Source organism: Polypterus senegalus, chromosome 4 (genome assembly GCF_016835505.1).
Source record: "Polypterus senegalus isolate Bchr_013 chromosome 4, ASM1683550v1, whole genome shotgun sequence".
Classification (NCBI taxonomy): Eukaryota; Metazoa; Chordata; class Cladistia; order Polypteriformes; family Polypteridae; genus Polypterus; species Polypterus senegalus.
This window is the reverse complement of record NC_053157.1, coordinates 109,866,290-109,891,841: the sequence shown is the minus strand read 5'-3', so window position 1 is coordinate 109,891,841 and position 25,552 is coordinate 109,866,290. Positions and strand designations below refer to the sequence as shown.

The 25,552-nt window shown below is 36.3% G+C and overlaps 1 protein-coding gene and 1 long non-coding RNA gene across 5 annotated transcripts in view; one reads left to right on the top strand and one right to left on the bottom strand.

Annotated features, from left to right (window-relative positions):
* Nucleotides 1–248: 248 nt before the first annotated feature.
* Nucleotides 249–23,409, bottom strand: LOC120527572. 2 transcript variants are annotated; one of them, XR_005633370.1, is made up of 4 exons: nucleotides 23,223–23,409; nucleotides 19,269–20,393; nucleotides 11,559–11,684; nucleotides 249–1,090 (listed from the first exon to the last, which is right to left on the bottom strand). It is a non-coding gene; the product is annotated as an uncharacterized LOC120527572 (long non-coding RNA). The 2 variants fall into 2 exon arrangements; XR_005633371.1 differs by having other exon boundaries at nucleotides 20,231–20,393; nucleotides 23,223–23,408.
* Nucleotides 1,887–25,552, top strand: part of LOC120527571 (TNFAIP3-interacting protein 3-like) — a 39,547-nt gene continuing 15,881 nt past the window's right edge. Inside the window, exons 1-7 of one of the 3 annotated variants that reach the window (XM_039751140.1) lie at nucleotides 1,887–1,999; nucleotides 2,079–2,173; nucleotides 7,310–7,426; nucleotides 11,626–11,706; nucleotides 11,945–12,010; nucleotides 12,318–12,449; nucleotides 19,425–19,553. In XM_039751140.1, coding sequence (XP_039607074.1) covers nucleotides 2,129–2,173; nucleotides 7,310–7,426; nucleotides 11,626–11,706; nucleotides 11,945–12,010; nucleotides 12,318–12,449; nucleotides 19,425–19,553 — 570 coding nt within the window. In that variant the 5' untranslated portion in view covers nucleotides 1,887–1,999; nucleotides 2,079–2,128. Of the gene's footprint in view, nucleotides 2,174–7,309; nucleotides 7,427–11,625; nucleotides 11,707–11,944; nucleotides 12,011–12,317; nucleotides 12,450–19,424; nucleotides 19,554–25,552 lie in introns of all 3 variants that reach the window. The other 2 variants (XM_039751139.1, XM_039751141.1) reach the window with 2 other exon arrangements.

Below are 25,552 nucleotides of genomic sequence, written 5' to 3'. Positions count from 1 at the left end.
GGTCTCCGTTTTGGTAGGTTATTATGGTGTGTGTTGTCTCCCACTGAAGGTTTCTTTTTAGCTGCTTTAATTTTGAGCCAATGACTTAGTGCTTGACCCTTGTCCAGGGTGATAGGCCTGAATGAAGATATAAAGATGCATGCTATGTAATATGCATTTTTTAATTTACTACTAATTCTTTTTTGTATATACAGCTATTTCCTAATAAAATACTGTATGTAATTAAAGAAACCATAGCTGCTTCTTCATTTGACACATTTATAAACACAGTAACACTGAAACTTTATTTTAATCACTATACATGCTCACACATGCAATACAGAGAATTTTTCAATAATTTTGTTGACCTCATGGTTTCATTTCAACACATATATTACAGAGTAGTAAACCTTATATTGTTGTGTCTTATTCAAATCAGATACCTCATCCCCCTTCTTTCTAGAAAACAGAGATAGATTAAATATGAAGTAATCATTCAATGGCACTGAAATATCCAAAAGGCCAGCAATGCTTCAGAATACTGATTTAGTTGAAGACTACATTGAAAAATGTCAGCTATATTAAACTAATAAATTACAGCCTTTTCTTGTAATTCTGCCAGGCCCACTTGGAGATTATCCTTTGGTTTGTAGGGTATGGTCTCCCAGTTACCTTTGTAATATACCTTTGGCCAGTCTTCAATTGAGTTCTTTCTCCCTTAACATCCAGAAGTAAACTGACCTGCTCTTCTGGATATTCTTCTTTTGTACTTGTTCCAGGTCTCATGACCAAAAGATATGTGTTACCTTTTGTTTCTGATCTAATGGAATGGTGTTATTTCCTGCTGTCTTCCTGTTCGCTGCATGGCCATGCCCATTCTCATCAGCAATTTTCCTGGTCCAACATATGGAAACAACCCACTTTGAACATCTGGAGTTCTTTTCATCTTGATTTTCTCTGGCCTCTTAGATAGGACATCCCGGGAAAACAGCAAATTGTGACATTGTTTAAAACTTATAATTAACAGATTATTTGATTTCAGCCATTATAGAAGGAAGCACGTGATCACAGAAGAGGAATAACAGTGTGATGCCATTGTGAGAGTTGTGATCTGAAATATATAAACAAATGTTAGGCACCTTAACCATATGTAGGTCATTTTGGTAAATCTGTTTGCCAAATAAATAATACTGCTTCAAATAAACACCTATACATTTTCAAAGTCCACATCATCCAGTTTAGAGTGATGGGCACACAATACCTGTCCTAACAGACCTAAGTCCTGAAATTATCTCCTTTAAGGACAGCTAAAGTTTCAGTAATACAGAGACATCATGAGCTGCACAAGATAGATATAGCCTGGTATTACTAATGTAAATGCAGGACATTACTAATATAAACATTGAAATATCTAGGTGAACGTCTGCCCTGTATCAGAGGCAGGGAAGTGGGAGAGGCACTCCACTAGATAGCCAGAATTATACAGTAAGTTCACATAAGAAGGATATAATAGACAGAAGGGGAAATATTTATTTTACCTATCTATGTAGTGATGCTGTTATTTTTCAAACAAGTAACGATTTTTTCCCTTTTTATAAGAGGTGAAGAATTTGGTTTTGTGTGTGTGTGACAGTTTAAAGGTTTTCTTTCCTTTTCTTTTGTTTCAGTCACAACCCTGATTAAACTCTGTACCCTCGTTTTATAAATAATTGTCTTTGACTGTAACACCATGCCAAAAATAACATTTCCTTTACCCCCTGGGGATTCTTTAGTTAAGTAGATACTTATTATACTGTATATTCATTATCTGTCTTGCCATTCAGATTTTTCTCTTTTTCTTTAACAAACTTCCTTGTTGTCTGCTTCTTCCAGTAATAAAATTCATTTACAATTTCCAGGTTGTTTCACATTGTTGAAATACAGTAGTTAGTCATGATAATGGAAGTGGAGCTTGTTATGACATTTTGGGCTGCCCCAATGCTGTGAAGCAATCATATAAAGATGTGAAGCATATGAAAATGTATGTTGGCTAAATGAAGAGTCAGTCAGACGGGTTGTGGAATAGTAAAGTACAATAATATCTTTTTGTGTTTCTGAAGGATCTCCTAACAGCAAAGGACTCAAAGCAGTTTGCATTCAGCTAAACAGAATGACTGAAAATCAGCCGGTGGTTTTCCCTTCCGAAGCCAGAGAGGTAAGAGTATTTTAAGTTTCATTTATTGATCGTGAATTCAAAAAAAATATACATTTTGAATAATACAACAATATTTTTTATTTAGTTCCTAATAATAAGCTAAATTATAATTTTTCAATTTTTTGACAACTGGCATTTTATATGTTTTTACATGAATTGGCAAACCCATGAATTATTTTCTTCTTTCTTATAGTTTTAATTACCAATACACAAACTATTGAGAATATGAAGCACTTCATACCACTCTTGGCAGCATTTCTAGAATAACACAAGTTAAAAATAACTCTCTTTAACTTGTTCTTTCCATGCTTATTAACTTTCATACCTAATGCAGCATTAAAAGAAATAAAGTTTAATCTAAAGTTAAATATCTTCTATGCATGTCATGACGTTTAACCTATAAGGCTTTTTGCTGTTTTTTAATAATAATCTATGCAGAAGTGAAACAGTGAAGTGGCCTGATTTACAGCAGTGATATGTGTTCAGTTTCCCTTGGCTGTCCCCAAGCTAAGCACTACTAACAATGAAAATGAAATATGAATACACGTACAGTTTGTCTGTTAGTCTTTTAAATAAAAGTTGGTCCTTCTCACATATCAATTCCAGACATACTGGTCTCATCAACTTGACACATTGTATAAACAATTCGATTTGCTCAAAAACAATTGTAATACAGTATAATAAATTCAGGATTTGACTACTGCTTTCCATCATCCAATTTTCATTAAAGCAGAAAAAACAAATGACTATAATGCTGGTTGTCATGGAGCTTCCCCACAACTTCCAGGATCAGTTCCTCATATCTGGCACTATGATGTATGAACACTGTTGACTCAGTAAATGACAGGTCATCCTGATAAGTGTGAATGACCAAGTGCCACTAAACATCTCGCGTGGTGAGCACAGTACTGAAGTAGATTTAACAATGTGGTAAAATCCCATTAAACTTAGGTGCTGTTACCACATTTTAGAAGTCTAAATTATGAATGGAAATATGTTTACATTTAATTTTGCATTGCTTCCTGGGGCTTACATACCATGTCATGGAAAGGCAAATGATAGATTGTACTGTTTGTGTACAGATAATTATTTATACTACTAAACATCTTATGATTGTAAAATGGCAGTGTAAAAATATAATATGAGTGTTTGTTTAGGAGTGTGGCCAACAGTATGATGAGCTAAACACCCTCATCCAGAACTGATTTTTATCCTGTGTGTGATGCTGCTGTTACCATCTCTGAGTCTGCATGATCATGAACTGAAAGTATGCAGGAGTGAAAACTGATTGAGTGAATGATATGCTGATTATCACCATTCAAGGAAGTGTTGTGCCAGTAAAGGTAACTTCAAATCAGAATAGAATGCCATTGTAGTGCAGAATATTGAAATAATGCATTTTAATGCAAAGGCAAAATGAAAGAAAAGATCAAATATAATGGACTCACAGAAGCAAAGGAAAAAAGAAAGCAAAACAAGCCAAATCACTGTTGAACATGGTTGCCACCTTCATTGCTTACCACCAAAAACTTTATAAACCACTTACATGACATCTTTTTGTGTATCTTCCTACCATATCCAGTATCTCTTCTTGGTTGAACTAATACCCTGAGACCTGTGAGGTCATTAAAAGGGCCGGACATTTTTCAGTCTACCTTCTTTCCCTTTAGGACGGCTGGGTCTGGCCTAATATTAGTGGAATGCTGCTACCTACTGGCCAAGAGGAGCTACAGCGGCTTCATGTCAGCTCAGCAGGGCCTTTCTTTAGGATTTTTTTTTTTTGCGTCTCCCTCACTGGTCCCTCTCTGGTCCTTACTTCTTGGCAATTCCTTTATAGTTGGGCAGCAACTTCTTGCTGCTTTAGAATACTACATTCATTAAACTTCCTGTAAAAGTGAAATTAATCCTTTTATTTGTAGTTTTCCAAAGTCAAGCTAGAATAGTAAAAACTGCATACTGTTCTGAAGTTATTGTGTATAGTTTGCATTTAAGATGCACTCCCACCTCTTTAAGTATTGTGCAGTATTATCCTCGTAAAACCTTTCAAATGTTAGTGAAGAAATCCTTTGGGGATTTTGTGAATTTTTCTCCTGCCTAACAAGATGGGCCAGATAGACCATTCACAGTGTCTCTTCAGTGCAGAGGGCAGCAGTCCAGACAATACTTTGTAAGGAGACAATGATTGGGTAAGGCAGCACATCATGGTTCCTAATATTCTAATATTGTTAAGTATCTGCTTAAGTCGGGGATGTAGGTCTAATACGTGGATTGGACCCTTAGCCTGGTTATATAATTCATATTAAGGTCATCTCCAATGGTAGAAGGCAGCAAAACTGAATCTTAGCTGCATTAAAAAGATACAAACTGCAGAGGATCAGAGCAATTTAAAGTGGCCCCAAAATACACAAATGCTTTTTACTTGTTCAGAAACTGTTTTTTAGAAACAAAGCATAATAACTACATAATATAACAATACTAACATAATATAATAACAAGACACAACCCAATGAAATGAAAAATAACATACAAAGTACAATTGCAAGTTCATTAAACATTTAACCTTACCCAGTGTTGAGAGCTATATGACTACAGAGCCCCAAAATGACCCTTTTATTATATATACAGTATACATACACAACAGGGAATAAGATAAAAAGAGTAGCAAGACCAGGCATATTTATCTTTAAATTACATGACTGGATTCCTGTTGCATAAATTTAAACTTAGAATGTCCAAAATATGAAAGAGAGCCAATGGGGAAGAAGGAAAAGGAGCTGTGGATGGTGTTTGAAAGCAGATGAGAAAGCAGATACAAATTTTATCTCTAAAAAGTCAAGCACAACACACAAGTGTTATTGAATTGCATTATTTAACCTTCTGTGTTAGGATTTGTATCTGTGTAGTAAAATCAATACTATATATATCATATTTGTTCTCATTGGCATGATAAACATAATCTTCAACGTACAGTATATGCATATGTTGTTTGCCATAAGCATAACAGAAGTTTCAGGGGTTTTTCCAGATCCAGTCTAATGCAAAATGAAAAAAGTGGGCTAATTAATCTTAATACATCTTTTAACATGCAAAACTTATAATAATTTTACATCCACCTATCACACATTGTTTAGATAACAATAAACTTGCCAACAGTTATCTTTAAAACTTATTATCAGACCCTAAAATCCATGCATTCATTTATTGAATACATTTATTCTAATACAAAGTCATGGAAACAGGGGTCTATCTTAGCATTATCAAGCACAAGGCAGGAGCCATCTTTGCACAGCGTGTCAGTCCTCACAGGGCCCACTGACACAGTTGCACATCCACACCAAGAAATGTTAGGAGTGCTAATTAACCTAACATGCTCACCTACAGGATGTGGAAAGAAACTGATGTACCTGCCAATGAACTTGACAAAGACACAAGAAGAATATGCAGATTCAAGAAAGATAAGTACCTGTCTGGGATATGAATTTAGAATAGTCATGCCACCATGCTATTACATTGTATGAATTGTATCACTCAGATAACAATTATGTTTTTGTGTCTACCTACATACTGCAGTGTAGCTATTTCCTTTCATCTGCCTCATATGCTTCACATACTGCATCATAATTTTATACAATAACCTCAATAGTTTGGACAGAATAGTGGCACAATTAACATTATGACCTCATCATTTTAGGAACAGCGATTCAAATAATTACCCTACCTCTGTCTAGACGGAGCTTATATTCTCCTATTGTTCATATGAGTTTCGATACAATTTAAATATACACTATAGGAGCTAGAGTTTGTGGACACCTGACCATCACATCTATATGGGCTGTTGGACATCCAAAACTACAGGTGTTAATGCCTGCACTCTTCTAGTAAGGCTTAAGGAATGTGCTCATTCAGCTAAAAGAGCATTTGTGGAAATCAGGTACTGATGTTGAACAAGAAGACTTGCCGCATATTCAGTGTTCCTGTTCATCCTAATGGTGTTCAATAGGGTTTAGGTCAGGGTCCTGTGCAGACTAATCAAGTTCCTCCAAAACAAACTTGTTATACCATGTCTTTAAGTATCTGGCTTTGTGCATAGAGTAACGGTCTTGGTAGAACAGAAAAGGGCCTTTCACAAACTGTTGCCACAAAAGAGGAAGAGCACAGTTGCTTAAAATGTCTTTGTATGCTGTACCATTAATAGTACCCTTTACTGGGACCACGGGGCCTAGTGCAATCCCTGATAAACAGCCCCAGACCATTATCCCTCCTCCACCAATCTTTATATTAAGCACTAAGCAGTCCAGAAGGTTGAGTTCTTCTTTCATCTACCAAACTCAGATTTGCTCATCAGACTGCCTGATAGTGAAGTGTGATTCATCACTCCAGAGAATACATTGCCACTGTTCTATAGTCCAGTGTTGGTATGCTTTACACCACTCCAGCCAAAAGTTTACATTGTCTACAGTAATCTTAAGTTTGTGTGCATGTGCTTGGCCTTGGAAACCCATTTCATGAAGATTCCAATACACAGTTCTAGTGCTGATGTTGCTTCCAGAGGTAGCTTGGAACTGTTGTGTTGTGAGTGATCTGGTAGGGGATAGACAATTTTTGTGCTCTATATCAGTCAGTGCGTCTAGGCAAGCCATTTCATGGCTGAGGTGTTGTTGTTTCTAGATTTTTCTAAATCATAATAATAGCATTTAAAGTTGACCATGGCAGATGTAAGATTCACTTATTGGCAGTGGAAAGCTATGCTTTCATTTTACACACTTATTTATTTATTTATTTTTCTAAACTTTATTATTAACAATGGGTGCAGCTGAAACACTTGAACTCAATAATTTGGAGGAGTGCCCATATACGTTTGGCCATATACTGTACCTCCATTAGGTATGTACAGTACATTAACAGGCACAACATAACTGGGTGTGCAAAGGAACGAGCTTCTGCCCATGTAATGGATAAAGCAAGTTAAAAAAATGAATGGCTGGGATTGCTGAAACAATTTCCACTTTTTTACAGAACCAATTAATGAGCTTGCACTTAGATAGTATATAGGATTAGTAAGTACATTATGTGGGAAATTTTCTGTAAGTTATTTACTAGCTTAATATATGTATATCTTACTTTAAAATATTGTAGAATCCCGGCCAGAGTAAAGTCCGGAGGGAAAGTGACTGTTGGATCGAGCGAGGAGGGTGGAGAACAGCAGGGAGGACTGATGTCGGGGATGTGATTGCCAGTAAAGGGAAGAAAAAGGTCAGCAACGAGAGACTCATAGATAATTGTTAAATAGCTCAAGTTCAAAGCCTTTCATTTTGCTTTTACATTTGTGTCCTTTTTTTGACTGCCAAGTAAACAGTTCTGTAATCCCTTCTCTGTCCTGCTGTATTTCTTTCTTTTTAAACCTGTCATGGTGATAGAGCTACAATATAGTGCACGTGCAATTAATGTTGGGCTTAGAAGATGATGGACAAGCAGAATGAAATGAATGAATTTCTCCTTGAGACAATAAGGTTCTATCTATCTATCTATCTATCTATCTATCTATCTATCTATCTATCTATCTATCTATCTATCTATCTATCTATCTATACTAGGCTAGCCATATTCAGAGCATGGAGGATTGTGGGCTGACAGTAAGGCTTGGTGGCAGAAGAAGTAGATTATAAATTCACACACCGAGTTGTAGAAAAAGGGAACCATTTTAACTGTAATTTGAAAGTCTATTTGAATAGTGGCTTCATTTATAAAAATATTATATTTTTATATTGTATGTAATTATGTTTAAGGCACCTGATTAATAAAATGTAACCGCTAGAAAAGATATTTAATTGGCAACCATGGTGGCACTGTGGTTAGCCGAGTCGTCTCACATCTCCAGAGTCATGGGTTTGAATTCTGGTCTAAGTTCTGCCTGCGTGGAGTTTGCATGTTCTCCCCATGTCAGCATGAGTTTATCCTCAGGTACTTATATTTTCAAAATGATGACTCATATTTGGCCCCATGTGAGTGAGCCCAGGTTTGTGCACATATTGAACTGGTTGACTTCTGCCTCGCATCCTGTGTTGTTTGGAATAGCTTTGACTGGAAATGACCCTGAACTGTATAAGGGGAATAAAAAAAGAATATATATTATATTATAAAATTATATATTTTATAACATACAATTTAACAGAATTCTTAATGTATTGTAGCATTTCTAAAAATCCATGCAGTAACACTGAAAACGCTGTTCAAGTATATACTTAAAATATATGTAATATAATATTTACAATTTGAATATGACTCAGAGTTTCAAGCCATAACTCACAGGATAAAGCAAAAATTTAGCTGGGGAGCAGGATCCATATTTTATTACTCAAAAATACATGAGCTTCCACTTCTTCACATGCTGTTGTGCAATCCTTGGCAAACACACCGAACACTTTAGTAAAATCCAGATGCAACACCCTCCTGAACTTTGTCTGAGGTGAAACTCATTTGCTAAGAAGTCACACCTAGAGGAGAATTGGGATTTGTGACTTCACTACTAAAGAATTAACTACACTAGCCCTTTAAAACTTAGTCCTCAAGAAGGTTTAACTTGATGTCTTTGAAAACTGGTTTCAACTATTTCCTCATACTGCAGTTGTCATATGATTACATAGCTCAGTGCACAGAAAAGACCAGCAGGTCAAAGCCATTAATCAGGGCATAAAGTCAAACAAGCACAAAAGTAGAATGCTACAATATGCTTCATAGGCCAAAAACAAAAAGCTTTGCAGCAACAGAAATGGAAACTTACTGCAACCTCTCTGAAAACTTAATGGAAACCACCGGTGACTAAAAAGTGTGCACATGGCACCATCTGCTGGCTTCTTTAAATATTGTTTGATTTAGCTGTGAAGTACTTTATGGAAGCAGACTGCCTTTTCCAAATTGATTAATAAAGAAAAAAGGAACACTAAAATGTTTACAACATAGATGTCTTTAAATATATAACAGTTCTATTCTTTTAGAGGATGTATAAAAACCACGTAAAAGATTATATAGAATTTATGTAATTAATCTTTGTAATGTGTAAGTAAAAATCAAACAATGATTTTTCTTTTTATTCAATTTGTGATTATGAAAATGACTATTATTATTATTTTGTGGTTGTTGTTTCTGTTGTTATTGTTATTATTGCTAGTAGTAGTAGTAGTGCCATCATATGCTGCTAATTCAAGTCTCTAGCCCAGCTGCTTTCTGTGTGGCGTTTGCATGTTTTTCCCATGTATGCATGGGTTTTCCCCTCTTCAAGTTACACCTACATTGATAATCCGTCTGTCTGTTTCTCATGCTGTGGGTTGTGCTGAGATACATATTACTGTGCAAAATAATGTCACGATGGCAATGAATGCTTTCTAAATATATTTTAATAATTGTGATTTCAGTATACCAACTCTCAGACGTGATGAGTTCAGAACTGACTCATAATGCTTCCTGTGTAGACAGTAAAGGTGTTGCAGCATCCCAAACCTTAGACACCACTACACGAGCACAAGTCCTAGGGTTAAATAAGTGATTTATTTAATACTGTACTATGATCTTCACAAAAGCTATTTAACTCTTCTTTTCTTTTCCTCCACACCTTCAGGCGGGCATTATTCTCCAACTCAAACTTGCCTGGATGTGGCAGGGTGGTTCCTTTTATCTTGGTTGGAATCCCAAAAACCATGGAGGATAACCTGAGATAGCACCCTCTAGTGGCACCCAAGGACCCCCACAGGGCTGCTCTACAGCATTACAATCTCGAGCATACCCTGTGCTTGTCTATTGGTGTATCTTCCACCAGGGATGCTGCCCTCTAGCTGTTCAGGGGAGTATGTAGTAATTCCACTCCCCTTCCTTCCTCAAAGCTGGCCACCCAGCCGGGTAATGTTCCTCTGTTGATTCCTTCTGAGATGCCAGCATATTCATTCCTTATAGGGCATCTTATGCCCCAATCTCTGTGTAGGCAGGGGACCTCCTGCCTCTTTTCAGGACCGTTTTCTTCCAGTGCCTGCTGGCCAGGCATGGGAAGGGAGTCAAATCCAATAGGGATGCCTGTCACTGCGTGCCAGTCTTGGGACTTGTAAAATATTATTTTTTAAATGTTAATTAATAATAAACCAAACCTCAGAAAAATAGGATCCTGGGTTAAAATCTGAGCTTGTTCGATGTACAGTTCACAAGTTATCTTTACAGTAAGTATGCATTTTCTTTAATTCAGGTTCTCTAATTTCACTCCCATATAAAAAAAACAAAAAACCATGAAGATTAATGTAGGCTAATGGGTGCCACTAAAATGAGTCAGTGTGTATGTGTGAGTGCCTGTGCGCTGTGCTGGACTTGTGTCTACTATTGTCCAGAAGCTGATGGCTCCTTTGGGCAGAAGGCATTGCATAACCGTGAGATTGCATTAAGTGAATTCAGAAAGTGGATGACTGGATTATTTTTTTTTTTTTTCCTGAAGAAGAGGATACTTAATTTGAACAATTATAACTAAAATGGGAAATATATTATTGTCATTACTGTATCAATTTGTATATATTATTAATAAATTAATTGATTGATTGATTAAATCTGTAAATATTAAATATTCATAAAATATTTTATATTGATATTCACTAAGAAGTTGGTAAAATGTATTACAATGTATACAATATTCTCAATGTATCTCAGAATTAACTCAGAGTAAAAAACACACATTATATAAAGGGAAGAAATTGCTAAAAATAGGCATTTATTAAGAGGAAAAGAAGGAAAGACAAGGTTTTGTGACATATCTGAACATTTCTGTCTCTAGCCTTGTTATTTTTCACCAAGAAAAAAAAAACTTTACTTGTTTATGCAAATGCACAAAATTATTTAGACCTTTAGTAACTGCGTTATTGGATTAATGGGTATAAAGAATATTACATTATTTTATGAGTATATCACAGGCTGGGTCATTTATTAACATTATTAAATAATACTCAATTTTTAATTATCTAAGTAATTAGTTAATTTCGGAAATAAGGATATTTACATAACTTAATAACAAACAGTAAAATAAACATTATCAGACAAGCTTTGATGATTTCAGGATTGCAGGGAACCTGTCCTACAAATTGCCTACTGATGTGCAGACCTAGTCACACTACACCCTCACACACACACACACTCACACTGAGCCAATTTGGATTCACCAATTATTCTAATCTACAAGTTTCCAGGGAGGCATATTTTGAACAATCACAGCACCTAAATGAGAGCAATGCTATCTGCTTTACCAACATTTAAATTTAAATTTAATTTCTGATACTGTGCATAGAATATTGCTCAAAATTTCTGCTTTATGTGGTCTTTCTGTCTAAAACAGCCAACTTAAAAAAATAAAAGCAACCTTTTCCTAGAAGCCTGACTGACAATCAGTTCATTTCTTTTCTGTGACTCCATGTTTTCTTCTGCAGGGCTTGAAGAGCGATGTAACAGTGTCTTCTCTGGAGGCTCTGAAACAGCAGATCAAGACCTTGGAAACCCAAAGAGAAGAGGTTAATTAAGAAATATTCACTGATATTTGTGGGAAGTTAAGGTTGTGGGCCTTAAAATCGGAAGAAGACTATTTATTTTTTAAGTGCTAAATTACATATGAGAGCTTTGAACTTGACAACCAGGAAAACAATAGGAAGCATTTCATTCTAAGAGGAAATAAGGCACCATTGGCCATCACTGTTCTCTGTGGAAGCTTAATGTGTCTTTTTCAATTCTGTTTGCTTTGTGTTTAATTAGGTACTTGGAGTGAATAAACAGTGGGATGAACATGTCAAAATGATGAAGCAAATTTTTGAACAAAAGGTAAGACAAGTACTAGAGCTCAAATTTTCAATTAATAATAGAATTGCTCAAAAAAAAATAGTAAATGAAGTCATTTCTGACTTCAGAGCTGTACTGATCTGTTTGGATGTGTAAGACTTGAACTCTGGAATCTTCACTTATCAGTAAGCCTGTTTGGTTGGGTGTTTGTTGTTTTTGAGTAAGATTCTCAAATCAAGCATCACCTCAAATCAGCCTGAAACGCTTGTTGGAAACTTGTCCATTTTGCCTAATGACAAAATGTAGGAGGCACAAATGAAATAATTTTGGATACTCTTTTACCTTCCAGGTTATGGAAATGCAGAAGAGTTTAACAACTTTGCAGAAGGATAACAGCCACCTAAAGGAAGGAATGGAGCAGAAGCAGCGGGAGTTTGACAAGAAACTCATACTGGCAAAGCAAAGGATTGAAAAACAAATGGTATTTATCTAATAGTATTTTATATCTAGCTAATGGGAACAAAATTTAAACTCCACTTTAGGTTCAATGTAATCTAACAATAGAGAGACATTTAGTGCTATAATAAATATTCAGAACTGTAGTCCCATCCTATACCAATGTCTAAGGTATAATGTCTGTATAATGCCTAACTGTGACTGTAATTGCCAGTCAGAAGTTTTCTTTCTTTTTAGTTATTCTGGTGTATACCTGAGAGTGATTTGTTGTTTGGTATAATACGTTATAATAATATAATATGTATAATAATATTTATTTATTTATTGAGCTTCCATAAAGAGACAAATTTCATCCTGGGGACAAATAAAGTTCTATCTATTTAAGATAAGCCTTTTTTATTTTTTTTTAAATGGCACACTTTCACGTCTGTCTGTGCTGTGGAAGCCTGCCTGGATCACATACATAAAACCTTTAAAAATAATTGATTTAAAAGTTTTAGTAAAAGCTGTTAAATTAACAAAAACAAAACTTGAAGGTATTCCTCTGAATTTATGTTGTCATTAATGTTACTTATGATTGCAGATGGTGATAATAATGATGAACTTCATGTTAGTGTAAATTTAAAAAAAAATGAGAATGTGAAAGCAGTTAGCCATGTTGAGCTTCATAGATCTACAACCTTAGTCTATCAAAAAAAATTCTAGCATTACCCCTGAGTTGCATTATTCACTGTTCTTCCGGCCTTACCATATTACAGTTTATAAGTAATTAGTATACTGTGCATAAATTAAATGTTTTAAAAATATGGGAACACAACAGGAAAGCCAAAAGGATATAACATTGAGGAAGTCCAGATGCACAGATTAGGAAAATAATAATTTTAACATTTATAGAATGTTGTTCTTGAAAGCAACATGAAAAAGTTAGCTGTTCATTCTGGAAGAGAAATATCAAGTAATTTTCACTGACAAACAATTATATGATGTGGAGATGGAGCCTCCTGTACCTTTTCTCTAGGAAAATATCAACATCATTGCATCAATATTTTAAACTCAGTTTTCACTTTACAAAGTCTATCCCTGGCTGGGTCACATAAGAAAATAAGAAATTTGACAGACGAGAGGAGACCATTCCGTCCATCAAGTGCATTTGTTTAACTAATAGCTAAGTTGTCCCAATATTTCATCCAAACGCTACTTAAAGTTTGTCAAGGTTTCTGCTTCAACTACATGTCTTGGTAGTTTGTTCCAGAGTCCCACATGTCTTTGTGTAAAGAAGTTCTTCTTGGTTTCGGTTTTAAATGCACTTACCCTTAATTTCCACTGATGTTCTTGAGAACATGATTGAGCCTTAATACAAAAGAATGTAATGCTTCTGAGTATTACACACCTGAATTAGGTCCCCACGTAGTCTCTTCTACTTGAGATTAACATGTTTAATTCTGTGAATTTGTCACAGTGGGACATGCCCTGGGATGCACCTGTTTGCTCTCCTCAGCACAGCTTCAAGTGCTGCTATGTCTTTCTTATACCGTGGTGACCAGAATTGCACACAATATTCCAAATGCCGTCTTACAAACGCATTATATAGTTTAAGCATAACATCCCCTGACTTAAATTCAACAGGTTTTATGATATAACCTAACATTTTGGATGCCTTTTTAATTGCTTCTGTGTATTGCTTAGTCAATGACAATGTTACATAAACATAAACTACAAAATCCCTTTCAGAGGATGTTTCCTGCATGATAATGTCTCCCACCTTATATTTAAAATTGATGTTCCTTTTGCCCGTGTGTAGCACTTTGCACTTTTCTACCTTAAACTGCATTTTCCAAGTGTTCACCCAGTTCTGAAGGTTGTCCAGGTTTTTTTTTATTCTATTTGTTGCCTCCTCAGGGTCTGCCATCTCTCCAATTTTAGTGTCACTTGTGAATTTCACAGATTTATTAATTATAATAAAATCAATGTCATTAATATAAATCAGAAAAGTAAAGGTCCAAGCACAGACTCCTGAGGGGCTCCAGTGATTACATTGCTCAACATGGAGCATTCTCCTGTTATCTCTACCCTTTGTATCTGCCAGTTAAGCAACCAGTTTTGTATTCTACCTCTGATGCCTACAGCTTTCTAGCAAAGCACACTGCAGGGTACGCTCACAGTTTAGAGATGTCGATCCACCTCGAGTGTGGATGGAATGTTGAGTATCTTTAGAAACCCCATGTGAACAACGAGAAGATGAAAATGCCTTACAGGATAGACCTAGATCAGCATAAAACACTGTGCCTTTGTCCTGCCAAATGATCTGTGTGAAACTGAAAAAGTTATGCTTTGTGAAATTCACATCATTGACACAGGAAGAAGTGTGTTTAGTTTTATATATTACTTGATCACCACCATTTTCATCTCATCCATTCGCAAAAGCATGGGGATTTTATTTTGTAAAAGCCTCACTAGAAAACCACATCTTTGCCCCCCCAGTATTTTTATTTTATTGATGACCAATCATTTGTGTATGCACAGGGACACCACATGCTATTTTCTGTGCATGACTGATGCCCATTTAACACTCCCCCAAAACAGAAATCAGTTAACAGGGACACCAAACTGTATGTTGTATTAAACAGAAAAGAGCACTTTTTCTCCTGTGATGTTCATTTTTCTGATAAATGTATAGGTACGAAAAGGGTGTATGCTGTTGCCTAACCCTAAAGGAGAAATATTCCTGACTTTCCATCCCAAAAAACTTAAACGATATCAAATAAAACTATTTTAGTGGCTTTTGAATTTCATGATTGCAAAATCATATATGAAAATATTTTTAGCATTAACCACATGAAATTGAATACAAAACAAAATTTGGCAGTTTCACTCATCACAAGTGCTCCCCAAAAACATTTCCCACAGTGCATTTCTGTCATAGACAAATACGCAAAAGATACATGATAGCAGCACTACAGATACCACACAGAGATACATTTTATGTAAATGAAGATTATATTTAACTAAATCTTATTATTCTACTTTCATTCTGATACCACTGGAGCTTTTTCTTGTACCAGATTCTACTTGCAGGTGCAGGAGTATGTTACTCTTAACTCATCTCATGCTTTCCTGGTTATCAGATTACTTGATTCTTCCCTGCACGACTCTCTTCGTTCACTTTTACTTGAGTTATATAAATAATATAAGGAGGAAAATGGAAAATTCAAAGTTGTGTTGACTGATTCTCTCTGTGTGGCTAAAACAAATCCTTAATATTGAAAGTCTCCCCCAGGCCTTTCCCCATGTGCCACATATTTGAAAATTACTCTGGCAGTGAGGTCACATTAATGTAAACACTCAGTGAACAGAGCATAATCCAGCAGGATCAACTCAAAAGACATCCAGTCTCCATGAGAATTCATCCTTTTAAAATTTGCAAAGACTATTAGAACACTGAAAAAAACAAAAGTAGAGCCAACTTTTGCTTTTCAGAACCTTATAGCTGACCATCCCCCACAGGCCCTGTTACTGCATTTGGCTTCTTCTGAGGGAGTCGCTGATGTCAAGACCAACCATACAATTTGGAGAAGTGAAAAATAGCTGCACACCCCCAAACACCCCCGTTATTTATTAAGTAACAATGACAGTTCTGGCCTCTAAATCGTCTGCAAATCATGTTCAACAAAGGCATTTAAAAGGCACTCAGAAGAGTGAAAGACAACCAGAGGACTAACCAAAAATGGCAAATTGCTTCCAAAGTTAATTAGTAACATACCATCTGTATTCCACAAAATTCATTTGTCACTCTCTTTAATTACACTCCTCATTTGGATGAGCCTAATTGTCTTTGAACATTATTAAAATTCATAGTTAATGATCTCATGCCATTGTTCATGTATATCTGGATAAAAATAGTAATATCTGTAGATTAATTCTCATGAAGGCACACAAGCTGCTGCGTTTATAAAGTGCAGTAAAAGGTTTAGCAACAAACCCCTTTTTCTTGTTATTTTCCCCTCCATATTGTGTCAGTTTCATTATTATTAGATGACCCCAGATAAGACGCAGAACAGCCTTAGGGTATTGAAGAAAGCTTTTAGCTTTTAGAAGAAGCCCTCGTGAATATATAAGAAGAAACTGCTCTAAATTGGCCCTACCTTACAAATACATCATGTCCCTTAAATAAGTAAACGTCCACATAATGCAGTCAAACAAACTTAATTTTATACAGCACCTCTGTGTACTAGTGGCACAATGGTCAATGTTATTGCCTCCTAGATGTGATTACTGGTGCAGACACAGCTTGTTCATATTCTCCCTGGGTTTGTGTGAGTTTATCTCTGGGTAGTCCAGTTTTGCTTTCAAAGACCTGTGTGTTAGGTTAATTGGACACTCTGATTTGGCCCAAGGTGAGTGAGTATAATCTTTGGTGGTCTGGTGTCCTAACCAGGGTTTGTTGCTGCCTTACAATTGATGCTGCTGTGATAGACACTAGCCCCCTTGTGACCTTAAACTGGGTAAGTCAGTTAGAAAACAGTTGGATGGATTGAGGTTTGTATAGTGAGCATTCTCTTCTGGAGCTTTACAGGTACTAAGTAGAATTATTTACATTTATTTTTTGAAGTGGAGGCAAGCAGGTTATGTGATTTAGTCAAATTTAGTCAGAAGTCCAAGTCCTTAACCAGGTGGCAATAAAACAACCTCACAGTCAATACTATGTTAAGTGTTACAATATACACTTAATAAACTGCAAGAAATACTTACTCTATGTGTACATGACAATATGAAAGAAACATATTTGAAAATATGACTGTTAAGTCTTGATAAGAAAGAACCATTGCTCTCTAGGGGGGTTACATCTCTGCAGACCTTCACATTATAACAGTTTGTTTTCTTCTCTGTGGCCACTGACCATTCATTTTTGGAAGATGCCATGTATTTCTTATTTGCTAATTTTACATTTGATTTAATTTTATTTTGGTGAAGGTTTTTCATTTTTACACTGGGCAATTGTATAATCCAGTCTGTTAGAAAGTTGTTGTTATATAATTAATGCAAATATTTTCCCAGCAATAGGCTAGTGCAGCACTATCCACTCTGCCACTGTTTTAAATGATACTTAATCAAGTAAAATTCCACGTAATGCAATCAAACAAACTTAATTTTAAATAAATAGTATAATAGTAATAGTAATAATAGCATAAATAGTAAAAACACTTAAGTTTAAACTTGATGTGTGTTAAATGACCTGTCATTCCACAATATGATGTTGATGAACAACAGAAAAGAGGCATATATAAGAGAGGGGAGGCTATTCGATTCAAACAGGCCTAATATTGAATAGTACACTAAGAGGCACATATACTGTACAGTGAAACAGAGTTAGGTCCATAAATATTTGGACAGAGACAACTTTTTTCTAATTTTGGTTCTGTACATTACCATAATGAATTTTAAATGAAACAACTCACATGCAGTTGAAGTGCAGACTTTCAGCTTTAATTCAGTGGGTTGAACAAAAAGATTGCATAAAAATGTGAGCCAACTAAAGCATTTTTTAACACAATCCCTTTATTTCAGGGGCTCAAAACTAATTGGACAAATTAAATAACTGGAAATAAAATGTTCATTTCTAATACTTGGTTGAAAACCCTTTGCTGGCAATGACAGCCTGAAGTCTTGAACTCGTGGACATCACCAGATGCTGGGTTTCCTCCTTTTTAATGCTCTGCCAGGCCTTTACTGCAGTGGCTTTCAGTTGCTGTTTGTTTGTAGGCCTTTCTGTCCGAAGTTTAGTCTTCAACAAGTGAAATGCATGCTCAACTGGGTTAAGATCAGACTTGGCCATTCAATTTTCCACTTCTTTGCTTTAATAAACTCCTGGGTTGCTTAGGCTGTATGTTTTTGGTCATTGTCCATCTGTATCATTAAACGCCACCCAATCAATTTGACTGCATTTAGCTGGATTTGAGCAGACAGTATGTCTCTGAACACCTCAGAATTCATTTGGCTGCTTCTGTCCTGTGTCACATCATCAATAAACACTAGTGTCCCAGTGCCACTGGCAGCCATGCACGCCCAAGCCACCACACTGCCTCCACTGTGTTTTACAGATGATGTGGTATGCTTTGGATAATGAGCTGTTCCACGCCTTCTCCATACTTTTTTCTTGCCATCATTCTGGTAGAGCTTGATCTTGGTTTCATCTGTCCAAAGAATGTTTTTCCAGAACTGTGCTGGCTTTTTTAGACGTTCTTTAGCAAAGTCCAATCTAGCCTTTCTATTCTTGAGGCTTATGAGTGGCTTGCACCTTGCAGTGCACCCTCTGTATTTACTTTCATGCAGTCTTCTCTTTATGGTAGACTTGGATATCGATATGCCTACCCCATGGAGAGTGTTGTTCACTTGGTTGGCTGTTGTGAAGGGGTTTCTCTTCACCATGGAAATGTTTCTGCGATCATCCACCACTGTTGTCTTCCATGGACGTCAAGGTCTTTTTGCGTTGCTGAGTTCACCAGTGCTTGCTTTCTTTCTCAGGATGTACCAAACTGTAGATTTTGCCACTTGTAATATTGTAGCAATTTCTCGGATGAGTTTTTTCTGTTTTCGCAGCTTAAGGATAGCTTCTTTCACCTGCATGGAGAGCTCCTTTGACCGCATGTTGTCTGTTCACAGCCAAATCTTCCACATGCAAGCACCACACCTCAAATCAACTCCAGGCCTTTTATCTGCTTAATTGATAATGACATAACGACGGATTTGCCCACACTTGCCCATGAAATAGCCTTTGTGTCAATTGTCCAATTACTTTTGAAATTGTATGAAAATGGACAACTAATTAACTATAAGAAGCACTTACTGCATGTTGGTGTAGAAGAGTTGTAGAGGAACTACCCTGAAGGAAAACACAAGTACCAATAAAAGATCACACTTGGGTGAGGATTAAGGCCTATGATATTTTTAATGCTCAAAATGGGCAGATGTTGCATGATGTTGGTTGCTGTTTTCTTTCTAGGAAGAAAATGAAAATATGTGTGCAGCATTAAAAGAAGTTACAAGACAGAATCAGTGCCTACATGAACAAAATGCACACTTAAGAAGGAAGAAGGAACAGCAAGAATGTGAAATAAGACGACTTAATAATGTAGGTAAATGTGCTTACCACTTGTGATTATCCTTTGAATTGCACAGGTAATTGTGCCACCAATATAATGCTTTTACTGTACACAGTTCTCATTTTCCTTCTTTATTAAGCTTTTGATCAGAGTTCTACTTATAAAAGGATTCAAGTGTATATGCTTTGCCATTTTTTCAAATTAATATAGCATTTGCAAATCGAAATTAAGAAAAATAGTTTATGAGTCTTTAAAGTCGATTGCTTTTACAGAAATGTGCTTTCACTTGGGATGATGCATTCTAAGCAGATATTCCTATGCATCCATCAAGTCAATCTGTTGTTTTTGTCTTTGTTTAACATCACATCTTATTTTGGTAATAGCAGTGACAAAAAATAATAAAAATGCAAACTTAAAACAGATGACATATGCAGAATTAAGTGGCATAACTTCAGAATTTACGACATCAGTCTGACCATGTTGTTGTGAACCTTCTTGATTTCATTATCCCATACCAAAATTATGTACATTTAATTCACTAACACATATGCCCTGTCAGATATGAGCGAAAAAACAAAGTCCAAAGAAAAGTTGGGGTGCTAACACGGACACCCCATTTAATAACAAAACAAGAAAAAATGGCTCTTGGCAGTGAAATAAATGGTCCAGCACAGAAAATAATGTAAACAAGTAAAGTAAACATAACCTCTGATGGCTATCTGCTGTGTTGGTGAGCTCCGTCCTGCAGTAGACTCAGGTCAAGACTGAGATGCTTCCTTCCAGGAATTGTTGCCTGTATATAGTTCAGACAGAAAGTGATGGGACATTTCAGCGTGATGAGGGTGGGGTCATCTGCCCTCAAGTGGCATCTTCTCAGAGTTGTGGAGGGAAGAGGCAAGAGGCAAGACTGTTAATAACAGTATCACATGTAGAAAAGAACTGAAAATATCATACTGACCTTTAAGCATTTTGACATTCTTGATATCCTTCTGCTGTGAAACATTCTGACCTGTCATTGTTTACACATGCCTTAAACAACTATTATCATACACTGATAATTTCTGTAGTATCTATATCTTTTCTTTATTTATTTTATTGCATATCTATTGACTATATTTATGTATCTAGACTCCAAATAGCATACATTGCATCAGTGTTCATATTGCTTACTACACGTCAATATTGCTGCTACTTCTTTGTCTTGTATTTGCACAATGTCTTGTCTTGTTCGCTTTGACTTTGACATACCTGATCTGAGCTGATAAGGTGATACATGCATGACAACACATTTATAATATTGGTAAAATGCAAAATAAAAATGAAATTCATTTTTCAGTACATGTAAGTTTGCACATTTTCATTATACAGTATATACGGTATAGAAATAAATTGACAGAATCCTGAAAACAAAGGGACCCATGCTGGCAGTAATATAACACTTTGTCTCAGTGTCGGAAATAAGTGTGCCCCAGAAAAAGAGGAAACATGTGAAAGGATTGCAGCAGGGAATAGGAAAAGGTAAAAAAAAGCTCCTGGTCATTAGGAGTGGGAAGACTGACTATTCAAGATATATTTGGTCTTTTACTGAATTTTACAGTATGTAGGATGAGTTGGGTATGGCTTAGCCATTTAAATGACAGCCGAAAGGCAGATTGTGAAAATACCTAGAGCCACTAGATGGAGCCCTGACATGAAGGTCCCAGGAATTTTGGAGGACGTAACTGCCCTTTACTGATTGTCCATATCCTGGAGTGAGGTTTAAAACCATATCTTGGCTAATAGCCAGTTGAGTTTAGAGACAGAAAGACTGGTGATAGTAAGAGCAAGTGGCAGGTGGAAAAAGTGTGAGAGGTCATGTGGTTTGATTTGCAGAAGAAAAGGGACTGACTACTGGTTAAACAGGTCAAATAACTATATAGGAAGATCCAGAGGGACATTAGGTTTGTTCTTTTCTGTTTCAATTGCAGTTCTTCACTCTTTCAAATCACTCAGTTTGTGTGAGTGGCTTATTATTTAATAAAAAAAAATATTTTTGACCTCTTTGATATGGTATTATATTAGATCTGCTAGACCCAGGACTTTCATGGAAACACACACCCAGTTTAGAATCACTATTTCATCTAACATGCGGAGGAATAGAAAATTAGAGTACCTGGGGAAAATCCTACACAAAAACAGGGAAAATGTGTAAACTCTACACAGACAATGAGAACGCATAGGATTTAAACATAGGATGTTGTTTGTTCATAGGATGCTGTGAGACAACAGTACTAGCTACTCTTTCACCTCTAATAGAAATAAAATGTGTGTATTATTACATTAAGTCAAGTACATTAACATAAGACCAATGCATGCACTCACAGTGCAGTACAATATTTTTTACATTACTACAGAGTCCATGTGATGTTTGAGTTCATTTAAAGTGAAGGACATCCAAGTGAATATTTCATTTCACTTCTCTTGCAGTAGTTAAAACACTTTGCTTCATTAAAAAGCAGTAATTTCATTTAATTTATTCAGAATCAACAATGTGCTCAAGTTCACTAACCATAATCTGACAGCTGGGCATTAGCATTTTAAATCTTAAATGAGCATTCTATACTGCATATTATTACCAAAGCAATGTTCATCTCATTGACCACAATAGACAAAGCTGTTTTTGTGGTGGTACAGTAACAACCTTTACTCTCTCAAATTGCCCTCAGTTAAAGAAAAATAAGAAAAGAAAGAAAAGAAAATAAGCTGTGACAGATAGGGGGTGCTATTGCTCCGTTGAACCCCTGTCCAAGACTCCAGACACCTGGAGTGTCACAGCACAGTGCACAAAGCACCCTCTCCTCTACAATACTCATTCAATACACAATAATCCAATACAATAAACTCTCCACCACTCCCAGACGCGTTGCCCTCCTTCCACAAAGCTCAGCTCGCCATCTGGGAGCTCCCACAATCCTTCTATATTCCCTGACCCGGAAGTGTTCCAATCCCCAGTCCATGTGATTCTTTATCACCTCCGGGTCAGATACAAAGTCCTTTTCTTCACCCCAGAAGCATGTCATTCCCCTTGTCCATGTGACTCGGACATACTTCCAGGGCATAAGGCAAATAAATATTGTTCCTCCCTCCTAGTGGCCCCCATGATATCCAGCAGGGCTGTGTATAAAAACTCTAATGTCCTTGATGCCCTGATGGTCTTCGGGGGACCTCCATAATGCAGGGAGGGCTCCACCTGGCAGCTTGGGGTTATTGGCCTTGCATCAGCCTATTTTTTTGTTTACACTGAGGTTAAAAACTCAATATTGTCATTATTTCTAAGTAACTCACACTACTTTTGTTAAGATATGTTGACTTATCTTCTTTATACGTTATAGTAAAAAAAATGTAAGATTAGTTTAGTTCTTGATAAATTTTACACAAAAACCTAAAGTGAATGTGGACTTCGGGTTCCTACTCTATTTTGCTTCTACATGCTTATGTAAAAGCACATTTTCGACTGTTACTGCAAAGAAAACAAAATGTCAAATTAGGCAAAATAGGACACCTACATTAAGGCTGCCATTAACAAACTTTACACCAAGTATTGATGATTTATGTCATTTAATGGCAGCATGTTTACATCTATTATGCTTAAATCATGAAGCAGATTTTATTATTAATCTTATTGCATAAATATGCATATAAAATATTACTGTATTTACCTTTTTTTTCCAGCATTGTCATAGAGATTTCACAGGTCAGATTTGTTTCGTATAAGGCTTCACAGTTTCAAAAAGATGAAGAAGCACTGCTCTAGTGAATGCCATCCAAAGGCGTTTTAGAAGTACACAGCTGTAATACAGTTGTGTCCTTTACAGTGTCAGCCCTTGCAGGCTAAGTGACTCACACAGTGTCACACAGTGAGTCAGAGGTGGTGACTGATCCTGTGACCTTGTGGTTTTAAGCTAAGTAAGTACCTTAGCCAAAAAGGACCCACCGCCTGCTTTAATGAGTTTCTGTTAGTCTTTGTGAACTACTTGTTCAATAAATATTTAATATACTGTATCACACAGCCAACTACTGTACTCTGTACAATTTTGGGGTATTTCATATTTAGTAAAGAGGAAACATAAGTGACATATCACAGTCTTGCTTTTTTCAAAGGCATAAACTTCAATATATACCCAACATATATTTTTACAAACACTTGTTTTCTCCTGCACCAGGGTACAGAATTTGGTAAACCACTAATGTTTCCTGCGGAAGTACTCTGCTGTTGAAACAGATTTTTAAAGCTTCAGAAATACTTTGCTTGGGTAAAATGACAGATGTTTAAAAGGAATAAAAAGCAGGCAGTGTTGCTGTTTGCCTTTCATTGTCTAATAAAAATCTAAATTGAGGATTTTGCTTTTATCTTTAAAAAGACATAATTAAAAAAAATGAAGCAAAACTTGGTGTGAAGAAAAGGGCAGCTGAGCTAAAGGGGAAGTGGTAAAGGCTTGTGTTCTTTATGTGAAAACAACATGATTCTAAACGTTTTTTTAAATGTCTACAAAACTGGGCCAATGCGATCAGCAAGTGCATTAAAATTCAAATGATGGCCTTATATGAGATTACACAAAGCTGTCGTAAGCACAGTTTTGGGGGTAGAACGACTCTATCTCTCTTCTAGTAATCATGCTTTAAATAGAGGTGTAAATTGCCAGGAACTAAAAGCAGTTTAGTCTAATTAGCTCTCTCAGTGTGTGTGCGGCACTATAAAGAGAGAACTATGAAGAGGTAACAGAAGACAGAAAACAAGAGAGAACGCTCATAGTGATGAAGAACAACTCCACTGGGTGACAGAGAGGACAGGGGCTTCTCGGGGGGGATGGGCTGGACTATAAATCCTGTTGTGAGAGCTGATGAGGACACCTAGAAAAACACTGGGAAATGAAATAACACACTGAGAAAAGGCATGGGTTTCTCCTAGGGTTGAGAGCTCCTGCAGTGTGTTTTCTTAGTTTTGTTCTTTGTTGTTGTGTGGTTTATATGGGGGGAACATCCCAGTCACAACATCAATATGGCTTTGAACAGCTGCACTGTAACCAGATCATTCCAAGTTAATAGTGAATAATTTGTGCAGGCCCTTTTAAGAGCTGTAGCTTCCAACATATAATTGTCATTGACTTCCATCCACTGTTATACAGTGTGCTCACCATCCAAAAACTGTCAGCCTGAATATGCGATTTAGCTATATGGATGTTTTCAGGAAAAATAAATATATGACTCCCTACAGAATAAAAACAGCATTGTTTCTTTACTTCAGACACATGATGATTTATGTTAAAAGTGCAATCTATTATACTGCTATCCCCACAGATAGTGAGAAAGGAAAATTTACATGAGGGCCTATAAAATACAGTAAATATGTTTTGAAATAAGATTCACTGCCTCTCTACAGTACAAGCATGTCATCAAAGTGATACATGAGAATTATAAAAATGTAATCCAAGGTCAGAGAAACTGCGATGACAAACTGATTTATTTGACACTAGTTAAATGTTAAATCTAAACCTGCTGTGGCATTTCTTTGTGAAGTTTATGCCGAGGAGAGACAATGATATAGGGTCAGGAAGTAAGAGCTATTAGATTGTTTTCTGTAACACACACATGGCATAATTTAAAACATTTAAATGTGTGTTCATTCCATATAGACAAAATCTATCTATCTATCTATCTATCTATCTATCTATCTATCTATCTATCTATCTATCTATCTATCTATCTATCTATCTGTCTGTCTGTCTGTCTGTCTGTCTGTCTGCCTGCCTGTCTGTCTGTCTGTCTGTCTGTCCATCCGTCCATCCGTATGTATGTATTTAGTCATTCCATATCTATTCATTTCAATAGAGTGCATGGATGGACTGGCATTCCAGCCTGAATGGTTGCTAGTACCATCTTTAGATGGGAAGGTGATGAAGGACTGCTGTCCAGGGCAATATGTTCTTACAACATGGTGGGTGGTAGAATTCCTCCAGAATTGCTGGATCCCTGCAGGGCTGAACGTGAA